At 36.6% G+C, this 18,015-nt stretch overlaps 1 protein-coding gene across 2 annotated transcripts in view; it reads right to left on the reverse strand.

Annotated features, from left to right (window-relative positions):
* PREX2 (phosphatidylinositol-3,4,5-trisphosphate dependent Rac exchange factor 2) overlaps window positions 1–18,015 on the reverse strand; it is a 172,333-nt gene that overhangs the window by 109,624 nt on the left and 44,694 nt on the right. For both annotated transcript variants that reach the window (XM_068187119.1, XM_068187116.1), the window contains 6 exons: window positions 13,663–13,734; window positions 13,465–13,587; window positions 11,482–11,586; window positions 8,668–8,769; window positions 6,816–6,977; window positions 545–678 (listed from right to left, as the gene is read on the reverse strand). In XM_068187119.1, the coding sequence (XP_068043220.1) occupies window positions 545–678; window positions 6,816–6,977; window positions 8,668–8,769; window positions 11,482–11,586; window positions 13,465–13,587; window positions 13,663–13,734 (698 nt within the window). The remainder of the gene's footprint in view (window positions 1–544; window positions 679–6,815; window positions 6,978–8,667; window positions 8,770–11,481; window positions 11,587–13,464; window positions 13,588–13,662; window positions 13,735–18,015) is intronic.

The raw sequence follows: 18,015 nt of genomic DNA on the forward strand, positions 1-18,015 counted from the left end.
ACATGTATTTAGTGGCTACTCTAAAACAATTTCTGGATTAAGGAGAAGAATTTGAGCATCAAGAGGGATATATGTACATAGGAGAACCCTTATTTCTTACAACTTTATCTACAGAACCTTGTTGCTTAACTAAGGAATTGCTCTTTGGAATGCAGCAAGCAGCAGCTTTCTGGCTGTTTTCCCTGATTACAAATATAAGGCATAAAACTCTTGAATCTGTAGAAACTTATTTTATTGCACAAGCTACAATACTAATCTGTTTGAACTAAAAATTCAGACTGTTTACACTTCCTAGAAGAGAATGAGGCCATTACATATAACCTGCTGTAAAAGGGTGACAAAACGGATTCTTTTCCCCCACACTTCACCACTAGGATTATGCATCCACATATTTTTTTCCAATTGTTTGAATTAAATAATTCTCTTTGATTGATAAGTTTCTTCTAAAAATGATAACTTTTATGCTGTGGTTCTTACGGAACAACATACTCATGATTAGCTCTACTGTGAGAAAAACACATTATTTTTGAAAGTAATCATTTACCTGTGCTTTTTTTTGCAGTAGACCAGAAGATTATCAAAAAGAAAAAATATCCTCTCTTGGATATTTCCTGCTGAAATTTTCAGTAGTAGTCCACTTCTCAGCATTTCTGTGCACGTGTCTGTGATGTTGGACCCCTAAAATTGAGTGGAAAAAGATTACTCTTTTAGTGAGAGCTGAAGTACTTTGCATCAACTAAGGAAAAGTTTCTTATACAAACTCACAAGCATAACAATTCTCTGGAAAGAAGTCATGGTAATTTATTGCATTATAATTATGCAATAATCTGTAATGATGTTTTACACTTGCTTTGTGAACAGATAGAGTTTAATCACAAAAAGTTTCCAAATTATATTGCTTTTGTGCAAAGACCTCTCCTGAAAATCAGGCCGACTTTATCCAATCACTCCTATCCTCAGTAACTTTATTCAGAAATGTCTGAAAATTGGGCTTTACAAGACATAATCTATGCCATGATGTAATTGGAAGCTGAAGCAACCTGGGACTTCAACATCACTAAGGGTGGACACTTCTACACTAGATTAGGCTAAGTACAGAAACAAAAATTAAAAACCTACAAGATATAAAACTTGGGCAAAGCTAAGAGTGGCATGTACAGCTAGGACTGTCTAGTATACTTCCTCCTAACCTACTCCAAAGACATCAGAATTTTGGTAAGGTTTAGATGTTTGGGATTAAACTTCCCATGCCTCATTTTTGCTTCAAGACAGATCATTCATGTGAAAAGGTCATCAGGTATTTTAATAAAATTTAATGAAAGAGAAGCAACTTTATAAAAGGAAAATATTTTCAAAACAATTATATGGAAAATTCATGGTCTTCTATGTCCTGCAAAGAGAAATTTACCTCTCAAGGAAGCTTACCTTGAATTCTGAGGTGCATTTTGCTAGTCTGAAAAATCATACTCCTGTAGGACAGAGCTGCTGTCCATGTGCATGTCCATCCAGACATGCAATCCTATTGATAATTTTATTATCTATTGTGTTGGCTGCATCAAGCATACACCCAGAGTTTGAAGAGTTTCCTGACCTGAGTGAGTAAAGCCAGCTTGGAAAACCTGCAAAAGCCAGGACCCTCCTGTCATCTACACATGTTCTGAATGGTTTAGGCATATGATAGCTGCAGTTACTTCCTCTTCTTGATCTAATCACTGTAGTCCAAAGAAAAATGGATTCAATTAAGAGCCAAGAAGTGATCATGCATTCTGCTGTCACAGTTCTTCATCCTACTGTCCGTCCTTTGTATGTCACAGCTGTGAATATTGAGCAATAGCTCAGACTGTCCTAAGGAGAATGCAGTCTGTTTACAGAGATAAGTGAGATTGCACAACCACCACACTGGAACACAATCCAGGTCTCTAAGCAAAGCCACTTCAGGATTTGCATTAACTAACCACTGCTGCTTCCATTCAGGATCAAGTGATCAAACAAGCCGAAGATGAATGTCACCTATAGTCATTACAGCATATTTCCCTTCCTAATACAGCATCAGTACCAGCATGCTAATTTTACAGTTTTATTCAAAATCAAACACTGAAACTTTTTAAAAGCACACTCAGTGATTTAAATTAGGCATAAATTAGGGCTGTGTGTAATGGTTGTTGACTATAATTACAGAAAAACAGGTCACTTTTTTCCATTCCATTTAATAGCTTTTGTGTATTAAAGAGTAAACAATACCTTATTCTGTGTTTCAAATTTGCTGGAATAGTACTTATTAACAATTTGCATTTTAAAAGGTTGGATACTTTCTAAAGAGTCTTGGTTTGTTTTTACACAAAACTTCAACTTGGCAGATAAATAGTCGTTTTTTGTAAGGAAGCCAAAATATATCAGCTTAAGGCTTCAAAATTATACAAGTTTTAGATTTTTAAAAAAGGATGGAATTTTTTTCATAGAAAGGATTTTATAAAAAAATTTGTCTTTTCTTATTGAAGAATTTAATTTTCAGTATAGAAAAACACAACTTTTTCCCAACAGTTCTAACAATATCTGCTACTGTTCCAGCATCTTGTCATAAAATAACACATTTAATACATATTTTAGGTATCTATAATTCAAGCTACCTGACTTCTTTACAATCATGTCATTCATGATTCAAGTTTAATGTGACAGTATGGCAGTGAGGGTTGTCTGTCCCACATTACTACCCTTTCATGGGCTATTTTTGGTGAAACCAGTGTTTTTGTAATCTATCAATTTGAAAATGCCATGTATTGTAGAAATAAACCTATTTTAATCATCTTCCAACAAATCATATAAATAATTCAATTGGGGGAGAAAATGACCTGCAAAGCAAGCTTATACTCTGAATCTAGACTAATTTTACCTTCATGTGTCCTACTGGGTCACTAAAGACTGTATAGCAATCCTCTTCTGTGGGTAGCACCCCAACCAAATACTCTGTGCCCTTTGAGGATAGCTGGTATGGAAATTAAAAGCCCATAAAATCTTGGAGCCTGCAGGCTATTTAGGGATAACTGGCTTCTGATAACCTTTGGCTGTCAGTCAGATACTTATGATTCTAACTAAGGAAACAGCTCAGGTGAGAGGTCTGAAATGTGGGCTACCATGACCATATAAAAAATAAAAGCACTGGAAGGAGAGAGACTATATCTCAGGTAAAATAATTCTCGATGAGATGGAATCACATCAACAAATAATATTTGGAATGGAAAGGAACAGAATACCCCATGCTACTGTCACTAAGTTGGCCTATGACTCATATTGGGTTGTTTAGCTTCCAGCTTAAAACAAATGCAACAATTTTGTTTTTTCTTCTCTCACTGAAACATCCACGCAAATTTTACTGAGAGACTCCTTGAGCTGCTGAGCCATTCTCCAACTGAGACAGCCACCTACACGAGTTCTGAATTCAGGCCAATAAATTAAACCACTTAGGAAATTAAGTGAGAAAGTCATTATATTCAAAATCATCTCTCTTGAAACAGATGTTCCATTTTTTCCATGGATCTGTATTTTTGTCATAATAAACACAAGCTTCATTTTATGACAATTAAGTATAGGAATTCAAGTCATGCTTTGATCAGATTCTAAAAATAGTCTTTATTTTTTTCCCCGTTCCTTCTAGTTGGGGCCAAGCAACGTGCTAAGCATTTCCTTCTGGAAGGAAATCTCCAACAAGTTTGCCTCTTTATTTTCAGCATTGCAGAAAACCAGATGTTTATTTAATTAAATCCATTCTCAAACATTGCATTCAGGAACTTTTTTTTTGTAGTTGTTGTTGAGAATCCTTCAAAATACTCTTAGCTCATATACATGCTCTGTAATTCTTACCATTTCAAGGACTAACCTTATACTATGTCTGAAAAAAATGCACATCTTAAGAGCAAGGCAATTTTGCCAGATTGTGCACCCTGTGGTTGCCATATAATATCAAACCTGATCAGCTAAAATACAATAAACACTGCATAACAATACTGGAAACTGTTGTCCTATTTTAAGACAACAGCACTCTTTCAGAGTTCAAGCACAGGCGAAATCCTAAAATGAAATCTAGGAAGAGGGGAGGTAGAAAAAATAAAACAAAAAAAAAAAGAAAAAACAACCCACCAAGGCTGGTAGGAAATTAGTTTGTTAGAGAGTTGAGAATACATTCTGAGCACAGGGAGAATAAGTCTGTTTCAAATGCTTATGTTCATATTGTTACCATTCCTTCTTTATTGTTACCTTTGCTCATTAACACATTTCCAAAAGTAACCATATTTCCTACCAGATGTTTCACCTAGAATTCAGAAGAAACTTAATGCAGGAAAGTGGATTCCCTGGTCAGGGATAGAGGTTTGAGAACAGTAAGTTCTTAACCAACTTATATGACTAATAATGCATTGAGTTAATAATACTGTAACTTTATACTTGAGTGTGTTCATTAAGAAGGATTTGACAAATATCTATGACTCAGACACTGAAAGCAAGCAGAAGAATTTTAATCACTGTAGTGCAGTAGAAAATTTAATCGAAAAGTTAAAAATAATGGAAGGAATAAAGTGGTGATCAACAATAAGGTTTATTTAGCAAATTTCCTTGCCATAAAGTATTGAGCACTTAACTCGCTATTTCTCCTATCATGAGGCTATCAAACATTTAAATATTCAGATATACTAACCTTCCCAAGTTACTGCTGATGTAGCAACTTCAAGTTAATTACAAGAAGTAACACATTTTCACTGAGTCTAAAGACACAGCTGTTAAGTGACAGCAACTAGATTTCCTCTCAGTTTGAACATTGAGAATTTTACTTTATATTTGTCCTCTCTTTTTCAAAATCCTACAAATAATACAATGGCATTTGTTTTGAATTATGCTATTTTATTTCAGAAAGAGGGTTACAAATAAGTGCAGAAAGTTTCGTCTGAATATGGATCAGCAATTATATCACTTTTTTACTTGCTAAAATTCCCTCTCATGATGTGCAGTGAATTTTAGTGGTATTTCATCGTGACCATCCTGTACCAAAATATTACAGTGCACTGAGCTCCAGCATGAGATGATTTGCCAGAAATGAAATAGTTCTTGAAAATGCCTCTACAGAAGGAAAAAATACCTGAAGTGAAACATTTCAAATCACAAAATGCACTGAAGAAACATGAAGAATTTTGATTAAAGTAAAATTAGTCACTTAATCCACATTTACAATGAACCAAATCTTCCTACACTGCTCAATTAACAACAAACCAAAGGTTTGCAAAAGTCCACTGATCAGGAGATTTCACATGGAGCATACAGGAAATAATTACGTGGTGTCATGAGTAGTATTTTGCAGGGGGGGGCCTTTGTTCAGATCTATGCTTCTTTCAGACAGTGGCTTGTTCTGCTGAATCCTTCTGGATGATAGGGGAAAGCTAAATCCACTACTGCAGAACCAGAGCACATCCTTAGGCACAGCAAAGTTCAAGAAACAGCAGGTCCAGTAAAACCAGGAGGTGTAGGGAGGGAACAGAGCCATGCACAAACTAACAAACTATTTCTTATTTCTGCTTTTTTACCTATTACTATAAATATATACTTCAAAGTTGTCTGTTCTAGCCAACGTTCTAATTGTTATTTGTCAGACTTCATGGGGAACTCTCTCAGTAAAAGTTCAGACAGGTCTGTCTTGAGGCTTTCTTTGCTTCAGTGTCCCATCTGTGTCCCATCTGCATCCCTAACCCTTCCTTTCCTAGGCACCATACAAAGGAAATTTCCCACTATATAGATTGAGATTTTCCAGTACCAGATTAATGTGCAACAAACATTTTTCTTGCTACATCTCCCAGTCTGCAAGCCTTCCACAAAGCTCAAAGAGATAAAATCTCTTCCTCCAGTTCTTAAGCAGCTTTCTCAGGAAGAGTAATAGCATATTCAAGCAAAGTATTCAAAAAAAGCAAAGGACTACTTCCATGTTGAAATCTGCCTCCTGGTTTTTAAAATCAGTTTTGAATATGGTTACACTGTTTGCTTTATATTTCTTTCATTGAAACTTCATTTGTGTTTGCCTTGCATCCCAGTGCAGTCAGCTCAGACACGTCAATACAAAACAACCAAGAGAATTTAAAGATACACTCTTATTTGCACCTGTCTTTCCATATGAACTAATCACAGTGCTCAGAATAATTCAAAAGGAAGATTTTGCTGCTACAACTACTTGATCTTGTTTTCTTGAGGAAAGGGTGGCTCTTCTGGTTACTATTTAGAATTTTAACTCAGAACCAGATCTATGGTTATTTCACAAATCTTGGTTGGAGCACTAAAGTTCTTCCATTTGCAAACCATTAAAAAGCCCCACAAATCTCACACAGATTCATTCCATTGAATATGTTTAAATTACTTTAGCTCACCCAATATTAGGAGACTACCAACAAGCTGACAAAAAACTTAAAGGCTCAATGTTTAACCAATAATAAATAATAAACAAACTATTTTTCAACCAGACAAAGTGCTGCTAGGCCAGCATAGACAGCAGTAAAATAAATTCAGCATTTAAATTAGGATTTATAAATGTGTCTGTGTGTACAGATACATGTTAATACAAATGCTAAATAACCATGCTTCCTTGAAGTCTGCTATTTCTTACAGCATTGCTCAGCCATGGACAACTTAATTTACTGAGTAGATCTCAAAAGTTGAGACTTCACAGAACTGTGGACTTGACAGAACCTCGGGATCACAAAAACAGTGCAACACATACTTGTGGAAAACTGTTACTCCCTCCTCAACTTAGAAAGCAAAAAATCTTATGACAGTAATGACAGTACCTCCCATCCTTCAACGTGAGACTGCCATTCTTCCAAAAATTCTAATTTTTCCATTTGTCTCTTGGCCTCATTTATGTTGGAACAGACAGCTTTCATGGCCTGGAGAGCTTCCATTAGGGCCGCATAGTCACTGTGCTTCCTTGGAGTCCGCTTCAGTAATTCCTATTTAGACATAGAAAAAGGGGGAAGAAAAGGAAAAAAATAAAAGAAAATAAAAGAAAGGAAAAAAAGAAAACAGCCTTTGATCTCTAAAGGTCCATTACAGGACCAAACCAGCATACAAAAAGAAAGTAGCCAGTCTTTTTTACTAAGCAAAAAAGTAGTAACCCTTCTAAAATGGTCCTAGTAGGACACTAAAACTCAAAGAGTAACTAATTATTAACAATGAATAATCATCATGATTTAGGAAGAAGTTTGTATTTCAGCTACTTTCTCCTCCAACAATGTTTCTCCATCTTGAGCTTTAGAGTTTGGGTTTGTTTGTTTGTTTTTTATATTCTGCAGGATACAACTGTTCAATAGCAAGGATAACAATGCTTAAAAAACAGTAGTTCACTCATGTCAAAATTAACACCTGCCTTTCCTGCAACTCAGGGCAGAAAACACATTCCTTTAGCTCCACACCATTGTTTAACCTCATGCACTGCAGCAAAGCAGTGAACAATAGCTTAGGTGACTCACTGATTTCAGATGCACTGGCAGCCATGCTGATAAGCAAAAGGGGAGTCAACAGCATTTGTTTGAGACTTCCATCTCAAACTACCAACTCCCCATTTACAGCTGGGCTGACTGAGAACAGCCTTCAGCAAAGTCCTAACCCCACTGCCACCACACCCTGTATTTAAATTTTCTTAATATATTCGTTTCATTGCTCTAGAGTAATTCATTAGTCATTTTCCCCTGTTTTATCTGTATGCTTTTCAAAAATAGAATAGAAAATAATTTCAAAATAGACCAAGGGGACTGTAAAGCCACAGCTATCTCAGATGACTCACACCTCATTGTAATGATTATATTTTTAATCTGTTTAAAAAGCTTTTTATTCTAACCTGTTTCTTACTAGATATTTTATGTGATATGCCTCAGAACTGGCAATTTTGCAGATCAAAATTCACACATGCATTGTGAAAAATACTGTCCAATAGTCATTTTTCAGGTAGCTTTTAGAGTAGAATCTGCTCTGTTTTTTCTCTCAGAGTTTGTAACTATAAGCAATACAAGATCTGTTAAGTAACGATTTGCTTAAAATATTTACTTTCTCATTTTTTATTTCCTTACATGATAAATTATAAATTCAGAGGTATGACTATCTAATGTTTTTCACCACATTAACATTTTTCATTGATTTAAGCTGTCACAATATGATAAGAATAAACACATAATTGTACATAAAACTATTTACAGCACCTTACTGTTACTTCAGTTTTTCTTGTGAAAAAAATTAATTAATATTTTTCATTTTCAGTTTGTTGATGGTAAATTAGCATTATCAAAATATGTCACCAACAAACTCTGTTATCCCAAGCATTTTAAGCAAGAGCATGATTGAACCCAGCTGAAATTAGTCTCATTAAACTCTCCCAAACAGCTCTCCTGTCCAACAATGGAGAGGGAACCTTACAACTACAAGCAGAACAGAGCTAATCATCTTGATCCAGCCAAGCTCCTCAGTTCTTTTAATACTAATGTCAGAAGACTGGCCACCGGCTTTAATGGGAGCAAGGCTGGGTCCAATATCTTAATAAAGAGATAATTCATTGCATAGAAAGATTGTTCCTGGAGTTAGGAAACATGCTTAGCAACCAGTTTTATACAGGAAGTATAGAGTCCTCAATAAAAATCTTGTGAGTACCTTCAAAAGAAGGGGATACTTGCATATTCTCTGTATTGGTGTCACTAGATATCCCTCCAGGGGTACATCTGTGTTCTTGCGTCCTCCAAGGAGCATGCAGTTCTGGAGTGGGAACAGTTCACAAATTATTGAAAAATCCCAAGGAGATAATCAGAAATAAAGACAAGGGCATAGGCATACAGCAGTGTTTGGCTAAAGCATACACAAACTGTGTGTATATATATATATATATATATATATATATATATATATATATATATAAAAGGAGGGAGGTTTGCAAGACTGTCAAAAGTACAGGCTTGAACTCATGCACAGGCTGTCACACATGACAAGGAAGTCAAAAAGGCAGAATGCAGGCCTCTCGCCTTAGTACTTTCTTCCTCCAGTCTGATGAAGAGGACTTTTTCTTGAAGTTTGAAACTAAAAGACAGTTTAAAAAAAAGCTCAAAACATGCTTTCAGACTTCAACAAACAAAAATAAAAATATTTCAGGGTGACCACTATAGCTATTGTTTCTAAAAAGCGTTCACATTATTAAGTAGTATCAAAGATGGTTTGAATGTTTGAACATGGCCATCCTAATACACACCTCAAAAAAAAAAGCTCTGTTTTCATTCTTCTATACTTAAATTTGATGTGCAATGAACAAAATATCCTGAAGTCATGGGCAAAAGGCTATTAAAAAGTTTCAACAAGACATTTGATTATGGAAGCAGAGAGTAAATTAAACATTGGGTGGAAGTACCCAATAAAAGCAGCTAAGAGAGAGAAAAGAATAAGGGCTTTTGGGGATAAGAAAACACACAAAGGACATCACAGCAAATATTTGGAACTGCTGGAATTAAAGTGTAAGTACATAAAGACCTAAAGTAATGATGACAATTATTTTATGGAGAGATCAGAAGGAATTGTGATGCAATGGCATGAGATAATCTCAGCTTCAAAGAACAAGTTGTCTAAACTGAGGACACTAAACAAAAGCAGTTTAAGACAGCCAGATGAGATGTCAACACAGGCCATGGATCTGGATGCCCACTGTTGATGTAACAGAGGCTGCACAACTGGGTGGCCACCCAACACACACCTATCCTACAACCAGTGCTGCTAGGGGATCTCCACACCCACTCTTGTACTCATGCTTAACCAGCTTCTGTCTTATCCTAAAGGATGCTTTAGCCTAAAGGATTTCATTTCTGAACACAAAAGCTTTACTGATAAAGACCAAGTAAGATAACGGCAATGCAGACTATAGTTATTACAACAACTGCCTCTATACTCAAAGCCTGAAAAGTTCTGGTTTTAGCTCCCAGTAATTTATAGATAACCACAACTCTAAAGACCCAAACCCTTTGGTGTGCCCAGAAGGCTTTGACTGCGCTTTCAAATCATGCCCTAAATCTATGAGGAACCCAAACCAGATGAGAAAGACCTGGATCACCTAAAACCGACACACCATGCACTGCCACAATGGCACACTTGGCTTCCTTTGTCACAAAACAAGTTCTTTGCAATCTTTCTCCAAAGTATTTTGCTTTTTGCCTCTGTAGTCAGCATTCACCCTTTCTTCTTGAGATTGGCAATGCTGCTCCCAATACAAGAACCCCCTGTATGAAGCTCCCCAGTCTGGGACAAAGTGAAATATATTGTGTCAACCACTGAGGAAAAATAGGACAACTTTGAAGCAGTTTTTAACTGTGAATAACCATTTCTGTGTAAGAGATTCTTAGCAAAAAGGCAGATGGTGCCTCATGTCACACAGTATCTCCCACAATAAGGAAATTCCTACACTGCTTATTAACTTGGCTGTAAGTGCATGCAGCTGGGGAGACAGATCTGGTATCTTTCAAAGCATCAGTAAGCTGCCATAGGACTTCACCAAGGACTCTGTCAACAGCAGTAGTGAAACCCTACTGCATGCTAAAAATAATTAATAAAATTAATTAAAGACTTGTGATACTGTCAGCTTTGGCAGAATCTTTTTTTCTCAAACACATCTGTGATGCTCTGCTGATAGGGTCATTTGCTCTCCAGTTCCAAAATACAATGATCAAATCTGTTCACTCCAAAATTTGATAGCATATCCATGGACACTTGCTCAGGTATTTCAGTTCCAATATAGTAGGCTACTCATTTCAAAGCTGACCTTTTTAACACAGGACACCATGGAGGAAACACAAAAATCATTCTATATTGAATCTTGCTTTTAACAACTGAAGTCAACTATTAGCAAACCCAATATTTACATGGAAAATGGTTTTGCTGTTGAAAAACCATGAGGACTATCACACTTAATATTTTCAAACCCCTCCTTACTTGTCTTATAAAATGAAAGACTGCTTGTGGAGCTGTTTCTTTCAACTTGGATTAAAGCAGCATCTAAGATTAGAATGGCTACTCCATGATCCATAACAAAAGATTTTTCTGTCTGCAACAGTGCTGGCTACAGTACCAGAATGTGGGCCTCCCCTCAGAAGTTCTGCTGAGTTCTCCAGCTCCTTTCTATAATTCCTTTGCCTATCTCTCCTCATCTGTTTTATCCTATCTTTTGTCCTTTCTAGAGATTCACACCCTTGTCTCCTTGCCGGTATGTTCAAGGCACACTGCCTAATTCTGTATTATCCACAGATCCAAGCACAGCAGGGAAAATATTATTTACCCACCCCATTCCTCTGGAAACACCACCCCCAGCTAAAACTGTCTGCTAACCACTTGCAGGTGTGCTTGTACTTGTTACATGGCGGAGGTGACAGTGCTAATGATTCACTGTCCTGTCAAAAAATATGAAGTTAGAACACTAGTCCAAGGTTTATTTACCAAAAGAAATGTCCGCACTGTTCTTATTTTGTTCAGGTCAAGAAGAACTTTCTGTGCCTTCTCGTGGTTACTACAATACTCATCATAGATGCGGAATTTCTCTTTCTGAAACAAAAAGAAACAAAAGGAGACATTGTTTTTCACTTGTCATTTTGATTTTTTAAATTAACAAAACATAGAATGAACCCTTTGCAAAGCTGCATAGCTAATATAGCCTTCATTCTAGAAAGTCAGTTCTTCTTCATACATTTATAAACAGTCTGGAAGCACCACTTGGAAATTTCAAACACAGATTCATAGAAAACAAGGTTGAAAGGGACCTCAAGGATCATCTGGTCCAACCTTTCTTGGCAAGAGCATGGTCTAGACAAGATGGCCCAGAACCTTGTCCAGTGGAATCTTAAATGTGTCCAATATTGACAAATCCACCACTTCCCTGGGGAGATGATTCCAATAGCTGATTGTTCTCACTGTGAAAAATTTTTCTCTGGTGTCCAGCTGGAATTTCCCCAGGAGAAACTTGTACCCATTACCCCTCCTATTATCCATGTGATTCTGTAAAATGGGAGTCTCCATTTTTGTAGCCACCTTTTAAATACTGAAACAGTGATAAAATCTCATTTAAGCCTTCTTTTCTCAAGTCAGCTCTCTCACGCAGCCACATGGAACACTTCCCATGATCATCCTTGTGGCTCATCTCTTAAACCTGTCCAGATTGTCCACATCTCTTTTGTACAGCAGGGACCACAACTGAACACAGAATTCCAGCTGTGGCCTAACAAGCACTGAGCAGACAGTGATAATGATTTCTTTATCTCTGCTGGTGGTGCCCTTGCTGTTGCAATCAGCATGCTCTTGCCTTTAACTTTTTTGTCACAGCAGCACACTATTCACTCATACTGAGATAGTGGTCCACCAGGACATTGAGGTCCTTTTCCACAGAGCTGAGCCCAAGCTAGGTAGATCCCAGCCTGTGCTGCACTCCCAGATTATGTTTTCCCAGATGCAAGACCTTACATTTGTCTTCGATGAACTTCATAAGGTTTTGCTGAAATATTTCAGAGCTTGAACTACCACAAACACACAGGATAAAAACATACATGTAGAAAATGCAAAATGAGTAGCTAATTTGTTGACATTATTACCCAATTTGTCTGCTAACACTTCTTTTCAAATATGATCCATTTTTCTGCAGAGCTAAAAACTGATGTTACTCAACTTCTGTAAAATTGTTTCCACTAACCACTAATAAATTTCTCTTGCCAGAATGAATAATTAAAGACTTAACAAACAAATGGGTCTCTAACCAGAGATAACAATGAAACCTGGACTTTTTGTTAGGTCTACAACTGAAAGTAAACTAATTTGTCCTCATTTTGCAAAGCTCTGTAACAGTAACATCCTTGTTTTGCTGCAACAGGAAAAATAATACTCCTAGAAACCAATAGAAACAGGACATACAAACACACTTGTGGAGGTACTACAGTTGATGGAAATAAAATATCTTCACAATCCAGAACCATGGAGGCATTTGGTCCAGTATATACTATTCTTTATTAATAGTCACATTTTTGCATAGCACTAAGGGGGAATAAAAAGATAGTACTACTCTTGCTGCATGTAACCTTGTACCTCCATCTAACACACAGGAACAGCTTTGCCCAAGTTGCAGGGCTCAGTTTGTCAGCCTGAGCTGATCTGGTGAATATAAAAATTATGAAACATCAGAAGAAACATCAGAAGTGTCATTTAATATGTTCTTTCTTCACTGTGCTCCCATCTCCTTTTTTTTTTTTTTTTTGGACATGACAGTAACCAAGAGATGAACTTCAAAACTTCAAAGTACTCTTCATTACTTCATTACACAATCAGGTCATATTTAGGCTTCATGACTATGGACACTTTTCATTATGACAGTAATTAATAAAGGCAAAAAATAAAAGAAGGGCATGAAAAAAAAGGCTGAAATAAAAAATAGCATACATAATTCAGAAAGCAGGTTCCAACTTCATGCTGTGCATTAGGTTCTGGCTGTAAACAATCCTCCACAAGGGACAGGAAGTTTTTGTGAACTGCAAGAATATCTTCAATATTTGAAAACAACATCTGCAAAAGAATAAAACATACATAAGTGAAACATCAGATACAAAACAGAAGAAGAAATGCAATTAGGAGACTAACCTTAACTGTTTCTTCTGTGACATTTTTATCCACTTTGGCTGCAGCACATTGGATCATTCGGTGAAGAAAAGCCTGCATGAAAAAAGACAAATAAGGCAAAGGTTATTTCAGGAAGACTTGAACAACTTCTGGTATGTTATGCTTTAATTTGTTTCCCAAACTGGATATAGAGCCACATCAAAACATTATTCAGAATCTAAAACAAGCTCATTATTTATAAATCATTTAGTAGTTCTGTTATTCTAACATGATAGAAAGACCTATCTACATAGTGTTAAAAAAAGTAAAATATTAATGAAGCTGAGAAACTGAACATTCTCTGAAGTACCACTTCCATCCTGCACTCATGTTGCAATCAAGCAAGAGAAAAATATATTAATTTTCAAAATCTCATTCTACTGCTTTACAAACTGAGCACAAGACAAGCCAAAATAAGATGCTAATTTCCAAATTAAACTAATCAGGAGATATTATTATGACATGTAAATTTTACCATAGCAACCAAAAGTCAGATTTCAGACATATTAATAATCAAACTTATTGTAAAGTAAATTGGCTTAAAAAACAGTCAGCTGCACACGGTTTTGCTTACTGAAAACTCCTCCTTCTTCCCTCCCCAAGAACCTAATCCCCAGTGATCAAATTAGAAGTTACTAATACCACAAATGAAATATTAAAATTGTAAGTTTTCTTTTATTTTGCATTCAAGAACTGGACACAAAAAGAATATGTGTACAGTAAGCAATTCCTAAAGAAATAAATATCTCAAGTACAAAGAGCAGAATTAGTTTTTATTAATTCATTTCATTACAAAGATATTGGTATGTCCTAAAAAGTATCTACAAACTGTAGACTAAAATCTTATTTTGATAATTCTTCACACAGACATGCACATTCTTCAGTCATTAAAACCTGGCACCATGAGTGCACAAATGTCATGTCTTTCATAACCATTTAGCTCCAAGTCACTGTGCATTGTACACTGTACATGAGCTCATCTAAATTCTGGCATGGTGCAAATTCCATAAAAGAGGCAATAAATAACCCCTGTGTGGAAAGATAGCAGTCACTGCAGCCCTTTTAGCCCTCTGCTGGGACTTAAACATTTTCATTCCCAAGCAATGCTCCTTTCTCTGCTGAAGAGGACTATGTAACTGGCATTACACATTTTTATTACTGAAGAGTCAAATCTAGTTAACCAGGACATAAACTGAATTAAGTTTGGAATACTGCCAGCACACTGTATGTTTCCTATCATTCTGTACAACGATGTAGATTTTCTAGTTCATTAAACCCGTCTTTTCCCTGACTATTTGTGCTTTCTTTTTAATGTTTTACTGGTGCTAAAAAAATGCCATTAACTCATTTGCAGCAGTTAACTGATGGTGGACGACAGCCCTTTACATCATTCCTTGTTAAGAATATCCCCAGGGGTTATGGCAAATTTGCTGCATGCATTATCTGTACAACCAATCCCACAAAGAGTGAAAGCCTGCATGACTCTCAGTTAAATTTAGGAAGTTTTCACTGAATCATGCAACATCATTAAATATGTTTTAAAATCAAAGAGGAAAAAATAATTATAAGAACTATGTTTGAAACTCACATCTATTTTTACTATCTGCAATTTTTCTGTGTTCACATTATTTCCCCATAGACCAAACATACTGCTCATCTGCACTTATGTTATCTAAGAAGATCTTCATTTCCTGTAACAGTGAAGGAAGGTGAACATTAAGTTGGCTGATGGTGAAACTAAGAAGGAACTGAGAGCTGAGGCATTATTTATTCCCAAGTGATTCAAGACACTAGATGGGAGTCATGAGGTCAAGAAGAGAATATATCAGCTGCAATAAACAGTTGTCCAAGCAGCACGGTCCCAGACATCACATCTGCAGAGGTTATCAGAAAATAAATCCAGGAAAACACAAACTTTTGCAGAGCCCAGGCACAAATCACTAATTAAGGTAAAGAGGCCTGGGACAACTTCAGTCCCTTCCTGCAACTTCTTACAAGCCCCTGTAATACCTTTGCTGTACTCATTCTGCAGGAGTAGTGTAGTCATGAGGCCGATTTTTCCCTAAGATTTGCCTCCTGTTCACAGTGTCACGGAATCAAAGAACAGCCTATGAGTTGGAAGGGACCTTAAAAACCATCTAGTCCCAATCCCTCTGCCCTGGGCAGGGACACCTTCCACTAGACCAGTTTGCTCAGCACTCCATTGTTCTCCCTATCGATGCAGATTTGCTTCCTGAAAAAAATCATTATGCTGTGTCTCAAAAATCAATGCATGTGACTATTTGAATTTGTCAAGCACTTACATGATGTTCTACAAATTGCACATATTGCAAAATAGTTGGAATAATTCACATTTCCTAGAAGTGTAGTGTTAAGAGAATTCAGGGGAGCACAGGTAGAGATGGATGTGTCTACCTCCAAGGCCGATCCCTGGCGGACTTCACCCGTTGTGGAGCGAATAATGCAAAGCATTGATGAAACCCAGGTTTCCAGGACATAAATCCCCTTATCAACTCCCTTCCTGAAGCACAGAGACACCACAGACTCCACACACATAACACCTCTGCACTAGTACTTTGCCACTAAGAATGGACAGCAATCATCAGGCAGGAGGATGGAGAAGTAATTGATCTTTTGAAAGCATAAAATAGCCCCAGTCCATCACTGCAACTATGAAAAGACAAATGTCTCTGAACTCATATAAACACACAAGTCTCAGAGAGGGCTGACTACTCAAAAAATCTCCAGAATTATTTAAGCATCAACCAAGCACAACCATAAGCATTTCTGTAAAAATTAGTAGACAGAGAAAAAGCAGATAATTTGCAGACACAACTGTAAGGAGGACCCCAGCACAGAAATTACAGATTTTAAAAGGAAAATATATAAGGATGGACAGAAACTACTCAGGAGCTGTCAGTTCTTCACTTAATGGAAAGAAATAATTTTATAATCTTTTGAAAACATACCACATAAGCTTTAATTAACCATAGGAAAAACATACCTGTAAAAAATATAAAAGTAGAATGGACATCTCAGCCAATTTACAATTCACTAAAAAAATGGACACATAAAAACAAAAAATAAAAAACCAAAGAAGTCAGGAACTCCTCTGAAATAGCACTGAGTTCTTTCTAAAACTTTTACCATTACTTCAAGTATGAGACTCCAAGTCCACACTCATTACTGAGCACCACATTAAATGATGGAGCAAAACAACTACAAATTGCAAGGAAACAATACAATCCTGTTCCTGGACTTACCAAACAGCTGTAGGAATCAATTGTCATACATGATTCCCATGCTTACAAAAAAGCAAAAAACCAACAAAAATCACCAAAGGGAAAAATCAATTCAAACCTAATACAATTTTGTCAAACATACATGTCAGTAAATCATGACTTATCTGTGTTTACTGGAGTATATGTTACATCTTGCTGGAGTATACGTTACATTTGCTTCAATATTCATCTGCATTAGTGTAGAAATTTCATAGCACTACATCAAATACAGAGAATAACAAATATCTCTGTGTACTCCAGGATCCCAGAGCAACGTCACATAGACAGGGATCCTCAACTTCCCCAAAGCTTTTCAAGCAGATTCCAGAGTTTCCCTTAGCTTCCTTTCAGTTCCTAATTTTCTCAAATAACAGCAAAGACATATGGTATAAAACGGAATGCAATTCTCTAGATTTTCACCTTGTGCCACCAGCATTCTATCTACCTTGCTATAGTATAGGGATTCAACCCTGCAGCACAGCAAACAGTGATTCCTGGCACTCTCTGCCAGCCAGACTATTGGTGATTTCTCTTTTAAGAGATCTCCACACAACATTTCAGAGCAGCAGCTTGGCTGGGTACCATAAAGAGCAATCTAAATTTCAAAGACCAGATGAAAAGCAAATATAAAGGAGGATGCTTGTTACCCACATTAAAAAAATAATACCCAGTTTTGTTTGTCAGTTTTTAGAACTGTTTATGGAAAACTGTGTCACTCTAGGAATATTCCTGAGTCACTCAGAGTGCCACAACTCCTGCCTCCACAAAGCTTGGCATTCAAACCTAAACTTTATAAAGCATCCTTCCAAAAAATTCATTAGCACAAAATGGCATCTGTATGATCAGTGCATATCTGCTTTGGAGAAGAAATGCCCCAAAATGCTGATAAAATTCCAAGTATGGAGAGTCACATGGTAAGAAGTTTTGTGATCTTTACAAGTCTGACAAACCTGTAGACCAAAACATGGGGGTCCAACTAAGTCCTTTGGAATAGGGGAGCAACTACATAGGAAATATATAAGATAACAGCTTAGTGCTAAAGTTCCCTGACTCA

The sequence above is a fragment of the Anomalospiza imberbis genome, chromosome 1, assembly GCF_031753505.1.
Source record: "Anomalospiza imberbis isolate Cuckoo-Finch-1a 21T00152 chromosome 1, ASM3175350v1, whole genome shotgun sequence".
Lineage (NCBI taxonomy): Eukaryota > Metazoa > Chordata > Aves > Passeriformes > Viduidae > Anomalospiza > Anomalospiza imberbis.